Here is a 21,270-nt window from a genome sequence, read left to right as displayed (position 1 = left end):
AAAGCGAATTGCCGATTCCAGGGGGGGGGGGGTCAAGTAAAGCGGTTAATTATCTGTTACTTTTAGTGAATTTATGTCCACGTTTATAGATAATCCCTCCCTGTAAGAAGAATTACTCTAACAAACTGCGAGAAGTTAATTTAAACTACGTAGACATTGTTCAACTAAGTCTACAAAACTCAACAACTCTCACTATTAATCAATTTTGAGCCATTAATTAATAATCTTTGATCCTTGTAGAAGACAAAGATGTCTGAACTGACGACCAATATAACTGAAACTAGAACCGGAGTTACCGATGTTAAGTCCTTTATTGACGGAATGCGAACTAGCAGGGATACCAAGATGGCCGAGCTTAACGCGCTCAAAAACCAACTCAAGGACCAAAACCAGCGGCTCATGCAGGTGAACTAAATTGTCCTATATAACTGTGGAAGAGAAGACGATATTTAGCCAATTTAAAGTGCATTTGATGCTGTTCTTAAACAAAAGGTTTTACAGTTACCATTAGTTTGAAAATCAAAGTTCATTGCACAATTCCTGTGCTTTATATTCACTGGATAATTTTGTCTAATAATCGTCGTTCTATTCTCTAGTTTCATGGATCTCAATGTATAAAAAACATCCGCGCTTCTTTGAAATGGGAAACTGATATTTTTATTGTTATTTTTTAATCTAATTTCATTGAAAGAATAAGTTTAAACGACAGATATTAAATATCTCTGTCTAACAGCAAAAGCTTGAGATCCATTGCAAATGATTTTTCTCTATTACCTCCGTCCAAATCTAGAAACATTCCCTTAATTGAAATCTTACAAATACACTTAACCCCAATCCAAGAACAATCCTTTTTATAGATATTCACAAGTATCAATACTCAATCCTTTGATACATTTTTCTATTATCCCGATCCAAAATCTATGATTTTTCTCAACTATTCCAAAATCCAGTTGTATTCTCATACCAGATCCTGAAAAACTACCTTCAATGTAACTTTTCAATTATCGCCAATCTTTAAAACTTTCTATCGTTATTCCCATAGATCTTCTTTTACAGTCGGCATCGCATATATTAATACAATAAAGACGACTTTCTATTTCAATTTTTTTATTTCTACTGAGCTTTCAAACAGCAGAAACACTTTAACAAAAAGAAGTTGTCAATTAACTTGTTATCTTGTATGTATTTTCTCTATTATTGCCTTTAAAAACCCATCAGCACTTTCATCAATACGTTTTCTTAAATACCTCCAAACAAAAATTAATAAATAAATTAATGAAATGAATTAATAAATTAATAAATTTTAGGTGACACAAGAAAAGTCTAAGCTTGAAGCCAAGAACAAGGTCAATCAGAAGAGGCTTGAAGACGGACAAGGTAAAGAAAAAAAAATGGATTTAAATATTTAAAACTAACCCTTAACCAAAGGAAACGGAATAATCCTTCACTACCACTGCACGGGATGCTACTGCGGGTATAAGAAATTTTCTAATATGTCCCAAGGGCAAAATTTTTGAAGAGGATATTTCTCAGCTTCAGTGACTAATATTTAAAACTAACCCTTAACCAAAGGAAACGGAATAATCCTTAACTACCACTGCACGGGATGCTACTGCGGGTATAAGAAATTTTCTAATATGTCCCAAGGGCAAAATTTTTGAAGAGGATATTTCTCAGCTTCAGTGACTAAACCGATATCTACTGCACAATTTTTATTTGAATTAAATCGAGAAAAGTTGTATTCTTGGCGACAACTTCTTAGGTAAAACCTTCGATGGGGAAATGAATCGCCTGAGCGCCAAAAAAAGGTTCATTATAAGTTTTGTTCTCTGTATCGATGAGATCTGGGAATATTTTCAGTATTTGAAGCTGAACCATACGAAGAGAGGAACAAGTTTGCTTATATTTCTTCCTTTGTCTCACATTCAATCAAATCACTGGTTCCGGAAGGTAGACCTGAGAGAGCTTTAAACCCGGGTTGTATTTAGAAATCACGAGGATTAGACTTAAAGTGGCCCTATTGTTGAGTGGCATGTCCGATTCAGAACTGTACCCTTTAAACCCTTTACCTGATCAACCATTGGGAAGTTATCGTCCATTTTATATCTCGAAAAGCGTTGAATTCTGACAATTTTCTTTTTTTTTGTTAATATTATAGAGAAATCATGATTGAAAACTGAAAATTATCAATGTTAAGCTAGAAAAATAAAGATGTCTCATTCATCTTTGACCAGACTAATGTGTAAATTGTTAAGGGTACCGTTGTGAATCGGTAATGCTACTCTGAATAGTGCGTACCTTAAAATTAGGAATTAAGACCCTTAATAAGGAATGTTTGAAAAAAATACCATAATTAAGGATAAACCAAAATTTAGTTTTAGCATGGACATTTAAGATTTTTTTTTTTTTAAATAATTGTCCAGTTGATCCCATTTTAATTGGAACATTTTTGAAATATATTATTGCAGATTTGTCAAAACTTAATGTACATAATACAACCTGGGTTTACACTATTGCTCGCTGCACGGTAGACCTCACAGAGCTAAGTTGCTCTGAAAAATTTAACTTTTTAAGACATGTTCACTTTTCAGTTTTCAGGAACCATCAAATAACAATAGTTTAAAAATTATTTTTGAACTCTTTAAAATTAGTAATTCTATAAATTTTTTTCGAATGTTTAATCAAACCAAATAACTTTTCGGAGTTTTTAAGTAAAATGGAATCAAAAAGACCATATTAATCGGGGATCAAAGTTGGCGATTCAGTGGTTAAGTTTTTCAAATTCTGAATTCAAGGTCGGGAGAAACTGAAAAGTTTTGAACATTGTGAATATGTTATTAGGGACTGTTACGTAATATTTTATGTTTTTCTTTTCAACTTGTTTAGTGGGTTTTCCAGATAAAATAAAGATACCTAGAAGTCAAAGTTGTCTATCTAATTCTTTTTGGTTCAATAAATACTTAATTGTAAATCATTCCAAGTAAGCTTGTAAGTAAAATAATATGAAAAACTACAAATGCGATAACATTCCCTACAATAAAGTTTAGTTAATAATAAACCTGTAGATTAGTAAAAGCTGCCAGACTTAAACCCATTTATTATACTTAAATACAGTGCACGAGAGATATTTCAGATTTTAGATTTTATTTTGGATACAATTTTGGATTCATTTTGGGATTTAATTTTGGATTCTATTTTGGATTTATACTTTAATCATTTTGGATTCATTTTTGAATTCATTTTTGGATCCATTTTGGGATTCATTTTTGGATTCATATTTTATTTATTTTAAATTCATTTTTGAAATCAGTTTTGGACTCAATCTTGGATTAATTTTTTGATTAATTTCAAGATTCATTTTTGGACTCAATTTGGATTTTGTTTCGGATTAAGTTTTGTCTCATTTTTCGACTTATTTTTGGATTGCTTTTTGATTGCTGAAATTTTGGCAATTTACAGCATTATATTGTCTGTCCACTTCCCAGTTGATAATTTCAACATCATTTTTACGTAGTATTACAATGAGATTTAGTCAAGATTTAGGGAATCAGTTTTGCATGATAAAAATACAATACAGCAACCATTGGTTTAGAACAATTAGAGTTTACATTTTATTTAGCCTTTGAATATGCAATGTGCACGAATTAGTTGAATACATGAATATGAAGTTGATGCACGATATCAGAGGGACTTATAAATTTTATTAATAACAGATCAGTCTTAGTTGATTAAATTGTGCACTGTACTGTTGTCAAACTGATCCATTGTGTACCGTACTGTTGTCAATCTGATCCATTGTGTACTGTACCGTTGTCAATCTGCTCCATTGTGTACTGTACCATTGTCATTCTGATCCATTGTGTACTGTACCGTTGTCAATCTTATCCATTCTGTACTGTACTGTTGTCAATCGGATCCATTGTGTACTGTACCGTTGTCAATCTGATCCATTGTGTACTGTACTTTTTTCAATCTGATCCATTGTGTACTGTACCGTTGTTAATCTGATCCATTGTGTACTGTACCGTTGTCATTCTTATCCATTGTGTACTGTACCGTTGTCATTCTGATCCATTGTGTACTGTACCGTTGTCATTCTGATCCATTGTGTACGGTACTGTTGTCAATATGATCCATTGTGTACCGTACCGTTGTCAATATGATCCATTGTGTACTGTACCGTTGTCATTCTGATCCATTGTGTACTGTACCGTTGTCATTCTGATCCATTGTGTACTGTACTGTTGTAAATTATCAATTGGATTTGTACCGTTTTCAATCTGGTCCAATGTGTAGTGTACAGTTGTCAATCTGATCCATCTTGTGGTGTACCATTGTAATTTTAATCCATAGTCCATCAAATCATCTTAAGACAACAAATACTACGAACTCAGTAATTTTGATTCCTCTCTGACCGGTTACACTGTACAGTTTATATAAACCACAAGAGAAGTTACAAAACTTCTTATATTTTACCTTAATAGTTGTTCTATTAACTGTTTAAAGTTTGACTTGGTTTCATAATGCTTGATCTTGGATTAATACGAAATATAAATAATAATAATGGTAGAGTTGTAAAGTTAAAAGTACAAGAGTTTAGAATTAAAACACTGACTCTCTGTCTTATCTGTGTTTTCTGTGATGCAGCATTGTAAAAAATCTAACTTTCCAAGTCATCCAAGTTGTAGTTCTAAACTTGACTGATTTTGTACCATAGAACTGCATATAAGAATTGTAAATAGTTTGTAGCATAATTAATTCTGTTGATTCATCAAGTTAAAGCAACATTAGTGAATGTGTACAATATTGAAACACAAACTGTAAACACAAAGTTGTTTTGTACACTGTACAGTAATGTGGTTTAAAATTAGAAGCTTTATTATAATTTTTTTGATGTAACTGCATAAAACCGGATAATTTTGGACTTATTGCCCTGTTATCTTCAGAACTTAAAATACAAAATAATTGGTTAAACTTGAATACAAAAATACATCAAAAGAAAATCTTTACTACTTAGGTTATTTACTAATTAATCTTATATACAGACTTATCTCTGATATTGTAGTCGTTGAGATCACCGACTTTGACCTGAAGAAGGAGGAGAAGTTGGCCAAGGTCGTGGAGATGAGAATCCAATATGAAACTGTCAAGGAACAAAACAGAAATATCTTTTTCTTGATTTAGTAATAATATGTGAAAAATAGGATCTACCTAAAACTCTAATTGATCTTTTAAAAAAATGATTTTCCCCCCAAAAAAATTATTTCATTCTGAAACTGATTTTTAAAAAAAAAACTTGTTTTGAATATTCTGTTTCCCCAAAGTCGGAGGAGGTTTTAAAGAAACAAGAGGTTGAGGAGAACAGGAAGATACTCCAGGAGCACAGGGAGAATCTAAAAAAGATGATCGAAACTTGCAAAGCTCTGCATGAAGGTTTCGACGAAAAACGGCGCGAAGTTAGGGCAGAGAAGTCAAAGAAAATCCGGGAGTTAACTGATCCAAATCATGCTTGGGGTGGAGGTTTCGAAGATGCTCCTGAAGCCGAGGCAGTGGCAGAAATAGAAGCTGAAGCAGCTCCTATTCCTTCGGCAGCTGAACCTGCTTTGGTTGCTGAAGCAGCTGATATTGAGGAGAAAGCAGCAGCCGCCGGATATCATAAATACAAGGCTCTGTATGATTATGAGGCCAGGAACGAGGACGAACTCTCCTTCTCGATCAACGACATTATTATGGTTCATCCTGAGCAGGAGCATGAACCTGGATGGCTTGGTGGGGAGTTGAATGGAAAGATAGGATGGTTTCCAGAAGCTTATGCGGAGAGGTGTGGAGATGGGATTGAGCTCAGCCTACAACCTATTGCTGAGGTTTCAGAGACAGGAAGTGAAAACGGATCATTTCAGGTAAAGATTTTCTCTTTAAATCTTTCAAAAGTTTTTATGCCAACAAATTTCTTTTTCAGTCAAACCAACAATTTACTTAAGGAATCCTGATTTCTACGAAATGATGGTAAATTGTTTTATTTATAGGAATCTGGAGTTGGTCTGCAAGAAGTTACATCGGCAGACACCACTGCTGCTGCTGCTGCTACTAATGCTGCCGCAGAAACCTCTGCAGACATCAGCAGTGATCCTGTTCAGGGAGAACAAGCGGAAACCAACGGTAAAAAGATAAATCATCTAAAAATTAACTTGTCAGAAGTATATTAAAAATCAGGATTATATTAAGCCATAGCCAGCTTATGCGTTTGGGGGAGGGAGGGGGGGGGCATCCACCTGGAATATTTGGGGAGAGGGCCATCTTCTAGTGCTCTAATTTTATTTTTAAGAATGGATTTTTAAAAGTTTTGTCGTAAAAGTGATCAAAAATTCTTTTAAAAAAACATGGGTAAGGGGTGATTAAAAATGCGCCGGGCATTTTTAAAAATTATTTTTACCATTTTGAAATCTTCAAAATCCCCTGTACTTGGTTTCTAGAATTTTTCCAACTTAAGTCTAGATATCTGATAATTAGTATGATCTACTGATCTAGGAGTTGAGTATGAGCTGTATATAGCAGTATATCCCTACGCCTCGGAGGAGCCCGACGATCTTCAGTTTGATGCCGGGGAGAAGATAATAGTGAGCGCTAAGAACGGGGATTGGTGGACAGGAACTATCGGAGACAAGACGGGTGTCTTCCCGTTCAACTACGTAGAACCCGCTCCACAGGTTAGTTCAACGTATAGTTAAATATATTGGGTAGATGCTTGTTTTGTATTTAACACTTTGTCCTTTCATGGGATACCAGGCACGATATGAGACCATTGATCTTAATTATTAATTTAATTGATGTTAATATTAACATTAATTAAATTTATTAAATCTTCAATGGTCTCATATAGAGCCTCTAATGTTTCATGGGAGTATTTTTATTGTTTACAGTTTAATTGACATTATTGTCTTTTGTCCACATTGTACTCTAAAATTAATTTTATTAGTATAAAGAAACATGTGTCACAATTTCGGAATTTTTAATTTCCTATATCCTTGCAACCTGGTCTTACAAACCTTTGATATTTGTAAGTTTGACTATTTGAATTTACAGAATTCTTAGTTTGAAATATTTAAGGTCTATAACATCAGGTTGCAAACATAAAGGGATAAGACAATTCGAATTTTGGCAAGTGTTCAGTTCTTTTTTTTCCAGAAATATAAGATTTATAAGTCATATTTTTGAATTTCATTAATTGTAGTAAGGTGTGATGTAAAATGTTTACTAACCAACCCCGTTAAACTGTACTCACAGTACAGTGTACTGTTTTGTTTGTTTACTAACCCCATACCCTCCAATTAGGACGGGTCCGACCAACCCTCCGTGAATGATACGTCAGCTGCGGACACTTCGGAGATTTCGGATGCCGAGGTTTTTTTTTTTTTTAATTCGGGGATTTTTTACTTTTTGAGGTATTTGTAGGGTTATTTTTAGGGTGAATTAGCTTTAACATTTCATGGATTAATTGAAGGCATTGTCTCAGAGTCAAAATTAATTTAAAGTTGAAGGAAAGTCGTCTTACTTCAATCTTTTAATCAGAAATATACAGGGTGTCCCACGAAACATGGTCGTAGAAATACGACTGAAAGGTCTTCTTTGATCTTTGAAATAATTTACCGCATTTATTTGTAAGCCAAATTTAAAAAGTAAGATTAATCTATATTACCGAAGATATGAAGAATTTTGTTCAGATTTCGACAATTTATGTTTATTTAATAAAATTGAAATCTGAACGAAATTCTCAATATCTACTGTAATATTGACAGCACAAAAAAGGCAGACCACATTTTGGCAATCCAAGAACTAGGAGAATCTTGTGGTTATTGTTTAAAGAATCATTCGTGTGAAAAAAGTTGACGACTGAAAGTCTCAAATAAATCCAAAGATCAAAGACGACTTTAGAATCGTCTTGCTACTGTTGTCATGTTTCGTGGGACACCCTGTAGACATTCTGTAATTTTAACTTTTTCGTAACCGTTTTAATTTACAAATTTTAATCTACATTTCTTTATATATATCTGATTAAAATGTTAAACAAAGGCGACTTCTATTTCGATTTATACTGACTATTATACTATTTTAAAACAAGAAACTATATTAAGTATTAAAAGTAAAAGTTTTTATAAAAATGTTGAAAATCGGTTTGGCAATATGGAGATATAAACAGTGTGGTCGGAGATTATATCAATACAATGAAAACGCCTTAATACTAACAGTGCTTTGATTCCCAACAAGTGCTTTTAAAATTACAATTTTACAAGGAAACAAAGACAACTTCTATTTATTCAAATGTTTAAATGGTTGTGCCCTTTAAAGCTTGGTAGAAATAACAAATAAGTTAGAGAGTCGTCTTCATTGTATTTATATAAACGACGACAGCTTATACATATTACTAACAAAGGAACTAATCAGTTATATCTAATCAGCAAATTAAGTGATCAGTTAAATTTTGTTTCTAATCAATAAATATTTCACGCTGCAGAAGTTGGTTCGATCTGTCTCCCAGGATAAATCTGGGGGACAGAAACCAAAAAAATCCAAGAAGGTAAGAACAAACTGAAAAATTGTTTTGATGTCTAGCTTTATCGACCGTGTTCGGTATTCAGTGGATACACCGTTAAACCTTGGTTTAACTCCTTAAAATCGAGGAAAGTTTTCTAATCTAACTGAGGGAGGGAGTGCACACCCATCTAAATTTGTAATCACCACCACGTAAATATGTTTTGCGGCATGAACTTTTCTCAGCTTGTAATCATTCCAGGCACTACTGAAGTATACTGCGACTATTTAACATAGATTTTAGACACAACTCTTTCGCTCTTAGATTTGACAAATGGATATCACAGAAAAAGCTGTAATAGTTCTAGAATTTTGTTGTTCTTGCTAAAAAATCTATTTCATACCCTCCCCTCTCATTATGTTAGAAATAGGCAGGGGCGGACACAGGGGGGTTAAAAACCACTAATGAACTAAATACCAATGATTATTAAACCAATCAACAATAAACCATACTTTTTCTAATGCATGCAAAAAGATTTGATTTTCATATGAACTAACAAAATTAAACATGAATTTTTATTTAATTCCTTTTTCATTATAATAATATTAAGGATAAGTCAGGAAAGAAGATGGAGATAGCTAAGGTTATTGCACCCTATGCAGCGACATCCAAGGAACAGCTGACTCTAGCCCAGGTATGTACACTGTATACTGTACACCGTACACCGTACATCGTACATTAGACAAGGTACAGGTACACCCTATACAGCGTGTGCTATAAAGTTTTGATAGGTTCCCGGATTTTCTCCAAAAAAATAGGATATTCCCAAAATATTATTTTTCAATTGAAATGAAAATAAAATTGAAATCAACTTTATAATTTGACTTCTGCTTTGTTTCAGAGCTTATTTGATTTAAAAGAGCCATTGAAATAAGACAATTACACAAACTTTTCATAAAATTACCTATAACACTATTATTTTGGCACTACGTGCTATAATGTTTTTGGACTTAAAGGAATTGAGTCTTTGTCACAAACTCTTTCTTTTTAATCCCTATATCTTTGGAACCCAATGACGTTAACCTTCGATATTTCAAACTTATATTATTTGATCTAACAGAGGTCATGGTTTGAATTGTCAAAGATCTAAGACATTGGTTTCCAAAGATATAGGGTTTATAAAATCACAGTTTTTGGCAAAGACTCAATTCCTTTTGTCTATATCTCGAAGGTTCTCACATTTTTAGGTTATGTTTTGTTAAATCTAAAAAGGCTCGAACCTTCTCGAAAAATAGAAAATTTCTGTCCCAAAAACTTTATAACACTGGGAACCGAAATAACAGTGTTATGAATAGTTATTATCGGTTCAGTTTATTCCCAACTGATGGTTTTTATAGATTTATCGATTCTTTCCTTTTCTTTTCAATTTCAACTGCTGTGTTGTGTCCCATTTCTTTTACATTTTCTGTCCCATAACCTCCCCCCATCCTACTTCCTTATCTTTTTTTTAGACTGACCTTTTTGTTGCTTAGGGTCAGATGATCCTTGTGAAGAAGAAGACTGAGACTGGATGGTGGCAGGGAGAACTACAAGCAGGGGTAAGTAACACCTTAACATAGGCGGACCCGTATGACAGTTAAAGGGAGTGACCGGCAATGTATGGTAGTTGAACTGAGAATGTAGTATTGTGGAGAAATTTGTTAGGATTCATTTGATACACATAAAATGTTTTAATAATGTATAATTATTGAGATTGAGCGCAAAGTCGACGTTTAAAATCATCCATTTGGGTGGTTACCTTTTGAGAATCGATTTTTAAAAATTATTAAATAAGGACGACGAAAAATTAGGAACATATTTCTCAATAGAAATTTGTCAATAAATCAATGTTAGAATCAATTATTTCTTTTTCATCATTAGATTGAAGTTCTTATTCTAAACGAATTTGTTCGCAGATTTCTACAAATTCTTCAAATGTCGTCTTTTCAATAAAAATTCCAGAAAATCTCCTGAAAGCTTTTGTGGACAATGAGAGATTACAGAAACATAAGATTACTTATTTTCGATGATAAGAGTTAAGTTTTATTTTCTCAACTTATTCCTATACACCTATTAAGTTTACTGTAGAATTTTTGTTACACTTTTTGTTGTCGTTATTAAATAATTTAAAAAAAATCGATATTCAAAACGTAACCATCCAAATGGATGAATTTGAAAGTCGTCTTTGCGTTAAAACTCAGTAAGTATACATCAATGAAACGTTTAATAGCTCTAAACATTTATCCGCAATACTACATTCTCAGTTCAACCACCAAACACTCCCTTTAAGATTTTTGAAACTAATTGCCGCATTCAGCGGTCAACCTACTTGACAGTTTTAACAATAACTAGAAAACACTTTTTTACTTTAAAGCCCAAGTTTTGTAATCAGGAGAACTTTAGACGTTGGTTTATTTTTTTAAAAATCATATAAATAAAAAATTTTTGTTTTTGCTTAATGCATTCAAAAGCTTTTGCTTGAATTAGTTCTTTGCTTTCATTGATAAAAATTTCATACTTCTAGGGCAAAGGAAAGAAGCGTGCCGTTGGTTGGTTTCCAGCTAGTTATGTTCAACTGCTGGACGGAGGTTCAGATAAGAAACCTGCAGAATCCAGTACTGATCTGCCCGCAGGAGAAGGTAGGTCGGAAATTGGTTAAAAGTGGTCTTCTTACAAGGAACACAAATCCGAGGAACAAAGGAAATTAAAAATCAGATTTTCCTTTCTAGTGTTATTAATCTCTCCCGGCAAATTGTTCACCACTTTCTAATCTCATTTCTAATCCTACCATTTGTTTACCATGTATAAGATGATATATTAAGTTGTAATTTCTGTTTGTCTGTCTGTTTGTTTGTCCGATCATAACTCAGGAACCCTTGATAGATTTGCCACAAATTTTAATTGGGGAACTTGACAAAACCTCGGGAATGTTCTTTGTTTGGTTTTGAGATTCAAGTTGAGGGATGTCGACTTTTTCCGGGAAAATATCTTAAATCGTAATTTACGACAAAGGGCGGGTAAACGGTGGGACTATATTCTAACCTGGGCCACGCTGGGTTCTTAAGCTAGCAAATATATATAATATATATAATATTTATTTTTCTCCAGGGGAGAAGTTTGTTGCCCTGTTTGATTACGTAGCGCAATACGAAGACGAGCTCAGCTTCCAGGTAAAACCGGTTTTCGCACGTGGATTGACTCTTTCCATTTCTCATGTTTATTTTATTCACGGAACTAGATTGACTCATGATTTTATTTTATTAATTGGCTGATTTAGTTTTATTCATTCCTGTACTTTATTTGTTAGATATTTTGTTGATAAATAAGTTAATTGGTTTACTTTTTGATAATACGTTAATCTGTTAGTTCCGAGCTCGCTACTCAAATATCAGGTTTTTAGGATTTATGAAATTGTACAAAAAATCTGATAATTTTATGTTGTTACTTGACCAAACGTGAACACTGTACACCCAAGAAAAATAAATGCAAAATAAAAAATGGCTTGATTTGTAGGTTATATAACTTTAAGGCGCATAGAGAAATATGTTTAAAAAGCACATTTTAGCTTCTCCCATGGTCAGCTTTAGTGCTAGAACTTTCAAAACGTTTGTAAATTATCTCTTGAAGTCATGATGAACAAATCCACCATTTAGATCAACATATATAATTCTCACAATTCCACGATGATTTTGTAGAAAATAGTATGAACCCCAGCAGGAGCATTCAATACACAAATTACCAGATCTGTTTATCATGTTTGTAAGAAAATTCATTGATGTTTTAGAAAGCTCTATCTCTAAATCTGACCATGGGAGAAACTGAAATGATATTTCTCTATGCACACAGAGCTGCAAAACCTACAAACAAAGCCAATTTATATTATGTGATTGATTATTTAATTGGTTGAGTGATTGATTGATTGATTGATTGCCCAGGCTGGTGACAGTATCCAAGTAACTAACAGGGATGAGGCGGACTGGTGGAGAGGTTCACTAGGAGACAAGACCGGGGTATTCCCTAGTAACTACGTAGAGCCTGCTAAATGTAAGTTAACACTAACTTCGCAGAGTCTGCTTTTCGTTGTCTTTTGTAGTGTTTTAATTGTGAAGGCCGGGTTAACGCCTTACCGGATGCCATATTCGGTATGGATTGTCCACGTTGCTATTTCTCACTGTTAGTTTTGCTTTACACTTTAATATCCATATCAGGGTTGTTTAATTTAAGTTTTATGAATCCATTTAATTTGGATCCGAGATTTGAATGGTCCTTAAGTTAGAATTGAGGTTGAATAAAATAAAATTTGGACTCCCCGGCCCTAACTGGAAAAAAAGCAAAGCACTTAGTATGTTTTCTTTAAATGTTTATTAAGAAAAACAATAAATATCAAATAAAGTGCCGAGCTAAAAGATCTGAATTCACGACTAGGAATAAATATAATTCCCTTCTCCTTTTCCTCGAAGTAGGTTAAAATATTTTGCGGTTGATTTAAAAATAAATGGTTTTTAAACCAATATAAAGGGTTTAAAAGCTTGTCCGTTAAAAAAGGTCCTTCAATTTTCAGGATTCGAAACAGTAATGTTATGGTAGATTTGTAGCATTTCAAGGGACTCTTCACTTTTCTCATTCTTCACCTTCTTTCATCTTTTTTTCACGTTTTTTTACTGGCACAATCATGTTTATTATGCTCTGCCATGAAAGAAAAAATAGGGAAGCTAGATAGTAAACCTGTTATTTGGTCTAGTACAGTGGTCACCTCGAAACTTATGAATACAAAGACGAGTTTGAAATAAAGTAAGCTAGTATGCGGTCGTTACGCAGTATGCAAGAATCCATTTCTCGGTTATACATAAACAAAATCACCATTCCTCTTTACTCTGGCGACCACTGTATTTTTAACACTTGTAATTATATTTTTAATATCTAACATTGTTTTGTATATTTCTTGTGATAAATTTTCTTTCTAATGTCCGATCCTTTAAAAAATTAACTTTTGTTTTGTTTTGATTACAGCATTGCAGCATTGAAAAATTCTTGTTAAATTTTATTTGTTTATTTTAACAATATTTAATTGAATATTTAATGATGCTAATACCTTTTCAGAGAACAATTCTTCAGCTTCTGTAGCCGGAGCCAAAGATTATAGAGAATCTGCTTTTGAAACCCGACATTTAATCTCAAGTACTGAGAAAGGGTTTATCTAGTTCAAAAAAGTTGTTTAGTAATGCCTTCTTTTTAAAGTACATTATGTTTAATTTGAAAATTACATTCCGAACAGAAAATGTTTTTTCTAAACGAAAAGCCCGAAGAATTAGTTAATAAAATAAAAAACTTGGAAAAATATCATTTAGAATTTTAAAGATTTTAGCAAACTTTTAAGAATTATGAAAATGATTGTAAAACTGTTCACAACTTATTATGGCACTGCTTTTACTCAATTTAAATTAATTTCCGTTAACTAGAACATTAATCTGAATCAAGTAAATCACATTGTATAAGTGTAGTTTTTGAACTCATTGAACTAGTTAAAAATTACTTGATCACAAAATCACTAAGACTATACTCTGCTAACTAAGTCTCAACCAAAAAATAATCTATGTAGTTTATGCCCACGAAACATTGAAACCGACTTATATTGCCGATGGTAAAAAATTTTGGTCGACATATGCGGTATGTCGGAGACTAAATGTTTGCTGGGTCAACTTAAAATCTATTTTGCGTAGTTTGCATGATTCAAAACTCAAAATAAACATAATTTAATGATCTGAAGATAAAAGATTAATATTTCAGTTTAAAGACGACATTTAATTTATAGTTATTTGATCCGCACTTTCTAGAGGCATATTATTAAGTTAGATTGCGTCAGATTTATGTGACGTAATTTTTAGCTTAAAACTGATCTTTAACTCTCAAACTTAGATATTTGGCTCTATTAATACTTTTTATAATGTCGTCTTTGTTTCTAACCGAAGTGCTGCTGAACACCTTTCACTGTTATGCTTTTAAAACCTATATATTTTATTTAGTTTTAAAAATAATTATGTCATATTTTATTGTAATTTTATTTCGGATTGTGATGATTTTAATAAATGTAGAAAATCAAACTAAATGTTGTTATTTTATTTTATGTTGGGTTTATTATTTAGTTTCTCAGTTTTTTCTTTCATTTGCTTTTTGCTTTACTTATATAGTATGGGTATTGGAAGTAATAGTTTTATATCTGAACTGTAGATAGAATCTGCATATGACGTCACTGATTATAAAGGCGAGTGTGCCTATGCGGATTCTATCTATGCCAAGGAGATAATATTTCCTGTACATTGGAGCGCATCCAGAATAATCAACCAAATATTAAAGAACCTTATCTAGAAGATAACAAACTTTGAACTTGTAAGGTCTCAAAGATTGACTTGAAGAACTGTGCAAAATGTTGACTTGACATGAGGTACAAGGTGTCCCACAAAACTTGAAAATAGAAAGACGACGTTTACATCGTCTTAGATCACTGAAATTATTTGCGGCTTTTTGTTCCTAATCCTATTTTTACATGAATGATGCATGAAACAACAATCACAAAATTTCAATGGTCCTCTTTTCCAGAATGAAGAATTATTTTAAGATATCAACAATTTCGATTTTTTTTACAATTTAAATCTGAATGAATTTCTTCAAATCTCCGGTAATATTGAAAGCAGACCACATTTTAGTAATATTAAGACTAGGTAATATTTGTGATTCTACAAATTATTTAAAGATAAAAACGACCTTTAAAAGTCGTCTTTCTACTATTTAGTTTCGTGGGGTACTCTGTATAATAGACCTTGAACTTTTTTCAAGTCGCTGTTGATGAACCATTAGGTTTTTCGTTCAAATGTTATTTTTACTCAGTCAAAAGTGTGCACAGCAACAGAATCAAATTTTCTCGGAATGCCATTTTTTAATTAATGATGAGCTATTAGCCTTTTCTTTAACACTAATATAACTACTAATCAAAAAGAAGACACTGCACACTTAGATAAGGAAAACCTTTAAAACCTAAAAGAGCTGGTTTTTTTCATAAACAATTTATTTTTGTATTATAAAAAAAACATTGTTCGCCACGTGAAAACTCATGTAAGTAATTGTTAAACAGATTACTGAAGGATCTATTTCTTTTGAAATTAATTAAAAACAGTCATTCAAGAAATAAGACTAGTATTTCTTTTTCATTATTTATTTTTAAACCAGCTGTCATAGAAAGTTTTAGCAATGGACATGAATTGAACCGCAATGCCTTAATATAAAAATTCCAAATGCTCCACATAGCTTCATTATCTTCATATAAAAGAATATTTAGAGAAGGAAACGGTCAAATTTATGGGACATTATTTGTATCACTATTTTTGATTTTTAGCACAAAAATGAGAATAGTTTTGATTTTAGCACAAAAATGAGAATAGTTTTGATTTTAGCACAAATATATGAGAATAGTTTTGATATTTGCACATATATATGAGAATAGTTTTGATTTTAGCACAAATATGAGAATAGTTTTGATTTTAGCACAAATATATGAGAATAGTTTTGATATTTGCCCATATATATGAGAATAGTTTTTTATTTTAGCACAAATATGAGAATAGTTTTGATTTTAGCACAAATATATGAGAATAGTTTTGATTTTAGCACATATATATGAGAATAGTTTTGATTTTAGCACAAATATATGAGAATAGTTTTGATATTTGCACATATATATGAGAATAGTTTAGATTTTAGCACAAAAATGAGAATAGTTTTGATTTTAGCACAAATATGAGAATAGTTTTTATTTTAGCACAAATATATGAGAATAGTTTTGATTTTAGCACAAATATGAGAATAGTTTTGATCTTAGCACATATATGAGAATAGTTTTGATTTTAGCACAAATATGAGAATAGTTTTTATTTTAGCACAAATATGAGAATAGTTTTGATATTAGCACATATATGAGAATAGTTTTGATTTTAGCACAAATATGAGAATAGTTTTGATTTTAGCACAAGTATGAGAATAGTTTTTATTTTAGCACAAATATATGAGAATAGTTTTGATTTTAGCACAAATATGAGAATAGTTTTGATCTTAGCATATTTATGAGAATAGTTTTGATTTTACCACAAATATGAGAATAGTTTTGATTTTACCACAAATATGAGAATAGTTTTGATTTTATCACAAATATGAGAATAGTTTTGATTTTACCACAAATATGAGAATAGTTCTGATTTTATCACAAATATGAGAATAGTTCTGATTTTACCACAAATATGAGAATAGTTTTGATTTTTAGCACAAATATGAGAATAGTTTTGATTTTAGCACAAATATGAGAATAGTTTCGATTTTAGCACAAATATGTGAATAGTTTTGATTTTTCCACAAATATGAGAATAGTTTTGATTTAGCACAATGTGAATAGTTTTGATTTTACCACAAATATGAGAATATTTTTGATTTTAGCACAAATATGATAATAGTTTTGATTTTAGCACAAATATGTGAATAGTTTTGATTTTTCCACAAATATGAGAATAGTTTTGATTTTACCACAAATATGAGAATAGTTTTGATTTTACCACAAATATGAGAATAGTTTTGATTTTTAGCACAAGAATGAGAATAGTTTTGATTTTATCACAAATATGAGAATAGTTTTGATTTTATCACAAAAATGAGAATAGTTTTGATTTTACCACAAATATGAGAATAGTTTTTATTTTATCACAAATATGAGAATAGTTCTGATTTTAGCACAAATATGAGAATAGTTTTGATTTTAACACAAATATGAGAATAGTTTTGATGTTAACACAAATATGAGAATATAGTTTTTTAGTTATTTCAGCACAAATATGAGATTAGTTTTTATTTTAGCACAAATATGAGAACAGTTCTGATTTTAGCCCAAATATAAGAATAATCTTTATTTTAGCACAAATATGAGAATAGTTTTGATTTTAGCACAAATATAAGAATAGTTTTTTATTTTAGCACAAACATGAGAATAGTTTTGATTTTTAGCACAAATACAGTGAAACCCTTAATAACGAATACATCGAACGAATTTCTCAAATGTCGTATTCTTCACTTTCTGATAATGGAATGTTGCAATATTTAGTTTTTTAATTAAATTATTATATGGAACTTTTTAAAATTATTCCCGCATATTTTTGGCTATTTATTTATTTTCGCAAATTCTGAAATTTACGTAATATAGTATAAAACTCATTGAAAAATTGTCAAGACGACATTTGATAAATTCTTCCGATGTATTCGTTATTAAGGGTTTCACTGTATGAGATTAGTTTTGATTTTAGCACAAATATAAGAATAGTTTTTATTTTAGCACAAATATGAGAATAGTTTTGATGTTTAGCACAAATATGAGAATATTTTTGATTTTAGCACAAATATGAGAATAGTTTTGATTTTAGCACAAATATGAGAATAGTTTTTATTTTAGCCCAAACATAAGAATAGTTTTTATTTTAGCACAAATAAAGAATAGTTTTGATTTTAGCACAAATATGAGAAGTTTTGAATTTTAGCACAAATGTGAGAATAGTTTTGATATTTGCACAAATATGAGAATAGTTTTTATTTTAGCACAAATATGAGAATAGTTTTGATTTTAGCACAAATATGAGAATAGTTTTGATTTTAGCACAAATATGAGAATAGTTTTGATTTTAGCTCAAATTTGAGAAGTTTTGAATTTTAGCACAAATTGAGTAAAGAAAATTTACTTTAAACTAGAAAGAAATTCAAACATTTTTTTACTCTCTTATGTATAATTATAGGAGTAATAGTTGAAAACTACATTTCAGTCTAAAACGCAATTTATGCTTTGAGAAGCCATCTAATTAAAGGATTTTTAGAAGGGATAAGTTTACAAGTTTAATTATCGACAAAATATTTGGCTTCATTTATAGAATAAGATTAAATTAAGCTTAAATGTTCCCAATATTTTTGTCCAGATTTTTCTTTAGGTTAATGAATAATGAGACAACATACTTTCTGCAGATGGGCACAATATTGTTATAAGCATAAGTTGTTGAAAATTTTGTGTATATTAAGAAAATAGAGTTTTGCCACGAATTCTGACTTTATAATCCCTACATTTTTGCAACGCAATGTCGTAGACCTTTATGAAGATTATCCTCAAAGGATGAGACTTTTGTGAGTAGTTTTGAATGTCTTCTTCTATATACTGTATTAGATATTAAAATTTTTTTGCCGTTTATATAGTTAAAAAATCTTTTATTCAAATATACTATACTTTGAAATCAATTTTACTATAATATTATTGCCACATAATAGTTTTTCATTATTCTTTTTGGTCTCAAATAACTTAACATATTATGGAAGAAGACATTTTAAACTATTCACCAACTGTCATGTTTCGTGGGACACCCTGTAGTTAAATGGAAAATGTTTTTCATTAGAAAGGGATCATTTAAAACTCTGTCTCTTTTTCACCAAAGCAATTTACTTCATCTTTTTAAAATGCTGAATGATATGTTCATTAAATTCTATTTGCGGATTTTTTTTTTATGATCCCATTTTGCACTTAATTACCCCCACGGCAACATTCACTAAACACTCTTTTTTAATTTTTTTTTTTGGTAAAACATGCTATCTTTATTGATCAACATTTTTTTAAGTATCTTTTTTCTGTTTTTTTTTCATAAAATATTTACTTTTTGTAATAGATAATTAATTTGAATTTTGGAATCCTTGCTGTGACTATTTTATGGAGTTAAAAAAAAATTTTATTTTATATTTTCGAAGAAAGATAAATAAACATTAAATAAATAAATATTTAGGGTTCCTGGTTAGTGATGAGTTTTTACCACAAACTCATATTGTCTAATCCCTATATTTTTGCAACCGAAATGTGTAAGATCAAAGGTATACAACATCGTGTTGCAAAGATGAAGGAGTTAGAAAAAAAAGATCAGTTTGTGGAAAAAACTCAATCCTTCAATCTTTTTTATTGCATATTTGATTCCATGCATCTGTGAACTTTTTCCTTTTTAGTTTTAATTAATATTCAAAGTTGAGGAATAAAAAACCTTTAAGAGACTAAGCCTAATTTGAAGTAATTCCCTCCATATAGAGATGGCAATAAAGGGTTTAACTGTTGTTAATAGATCATTGCCAATTTTGCATTGAGGGTTAGGAAGTTGTAAACATTTGTTGAAAATAATAAATATATTACTGTTTTTAAGGGCTGGGGAACAAGGAATCATATTAATTTTCGCAAATTAAACTTTGTTTACTTCAGTTTATAATAGAATTATTTTTAAAGCTTCATGCCTTGTCTGTTCAAACAAATTCTTTGGCAAATTTGTGGTTTTTACATTCCAGAGCCCGAATTTAATAAATTTGAGCCGCGTCTCAAATCCGCCAAAAACTGGTTTCAATTGAGCGCCGGCTTAAATCTTGAAACATTGAATATAATTTTAAGAGGAACCTGCAACCATGTTTGAGCCGCGTCTGGTCTCAAATTCAAGCCGCGACTTAAATTCTTTAAAGTCGGCCTCAGATTATTTTGCGGATCACCGTTTAAGTAATACATTTTGTTTAGCCCCAGTGGTGATTCGGAAACGAGATCAGCTGATTGCAGAAATATTTTCTACAGAGGAAAGATATTTAGACTCAATTAAAACTGTGCACGAGGTAAAAACATTATTGACTAAAGATTAATTGCAATGCCAATGCCAATGTCAATGACAATGCCAATGCCAATGCCGAGTCCATTATCACCTGATTCAATCAGGGTTCGGAGGTAACATCTATCTTTCTATCTATCTCATTATCCAATTAGAGATAAATGAGATAAATCCTTATATCGGCGCTATACACTAAATGGAAATATTTACTTCTACTGAAACTATAGGGGTGACCCGTCATTTAAAGAATTGAATAGTTCTCTTCTAATTATAACTCTTAATTTAGGTAACAATGTGGAAAATATTGTTGGCTTTTTATTCTAAAAATAATATTGAATTATCGCGATATCTGCAATTTAATTTTATAGAGAACCCACAGTTAATAATAGTCAAGTTTCCGAGACAAATACAATGGCTATTTATTTATCCTGAAATGATGGCTATTTATTTATCCTGAAAAGATGGCTATTTATTTATCCTAAAAAGATGGCGGGTATTATTGTAAATTGGACCTGACACTTCTTTAATGGATTAATGAGTAAATTTTTGCCACAAACTCAAATGTTCTCATTCCCTTTTCTTTGCAACCTGATGGTGTAAACTTTCATATTTGAAACAAATACTATTTGATCTAACAGAATTCATAGTTTGAAATGTCAAAGATCTACGACATCGGGATGCAAAGAAAAAAGGGATATACAATTCTAGTTAATAATTTTGTTTCAACTTTTAATTTATATCTGTTCGTTTAAACCAATAAATGAAAATAATTTTGATATTATTATTTTAGGTATTTATTAAGCCTATTCGAAACAGCAATCTTCTCTCGAAACAGGAGTTTGATATTCTTTTCATCAATTGGAGGAACAGCCAAAGTCGTTTTTAAATTTGACCTAAGAATAAATTTGATTTATGTTAGAAATGTAAAATTAAAATTTGTTATGATAATTAATGAAAATATGCCTGAAAGCTATCCGTACAGTCTTTTTATGAAGTTTTTTTGTG

At 31.1% G+C, this 21,270-nt stretch overlaps 1 protein-coding gene across 1 annotated transcript in view; it reads left to right on the top strand.

Moving 5' to 3' along the window:
* LOC111705046 (intersectin-1) overlaps positions 1-21,270 on the top strand; it is a 49,417-nt gene that overhangs the window by 11,805 nt on the left and 16,342 nt on the right. Inside the window, exons 12-27 of the mRNA XM_023477474.1 lie at positions 241-405; positions 1,308-1,377; positions 1,861-1,950; positions 5,066-5,151; positions 5,325-5,900; positions 6,027-6,159; positions 6,529-6,707; positions 7,333-7,401; positions 8,513-8,575; positions 9,141-9,224; positions 10,063-10,128; positions 11,094-11,208; positions 11,678-11,739; positions 12,505-12,613; positions 20,181-20,272; positions 21,056-21,129. Coding sequence (XP_023333242.1) covers positions 241-405; positions 1,308-1,377; positions 1,861-1,950; positions 5,066-5,151; positions 5,325-5,900; positions 6,027-6,159; positions 6,529-6,707; positions 7,333-7,401; positions 8,513-8,575; positions 9,141-9,224; positions 10,063-10,128; positions 11,094-11,208; positions 11,678-11,739; positions 12,505-12,613; positions 20,181-20,272; positions 21,056-21,129 — 2,033 coding nt within the window. The remainder of the gene's footprint in view (positions 1-240; positions 406-1,307; positions 1,378-1,860; positions 1,951-5,065; positions 5,152-5,324; positions 5,901-6,026; positions 6,160-6,528; positions 6,708-7,332; positions 7,402-8,512; positions 8,576-9,140; positions 9,225-10,062; positions 10,129-11,093; positions 11,209-11,677; positions 11,740-12,504; positions 12,614-20,180; positions 20,273-21,055; positions 21,130-21,270) is intronic.

The sequence above is a fragment of the Eurytemora carolleeae genome, unplaced genomic scaffold, assembly GCF_000591075.1.
Source record: "Eurytemora carolleeae unplaced genomic scaffold, Eaff_2.0 scaffold18, whole genome shotgun sequence".
Lineage (NCBI taxonomy): Eukaryota > Metazoa > Arthropoda > Copepoda > Calanoida > Temoridae > Eurytemora > Eurytemora carolleeae.
This window is presented reverse-complemented; position numbering and strand designations above follow the sequence as displayed.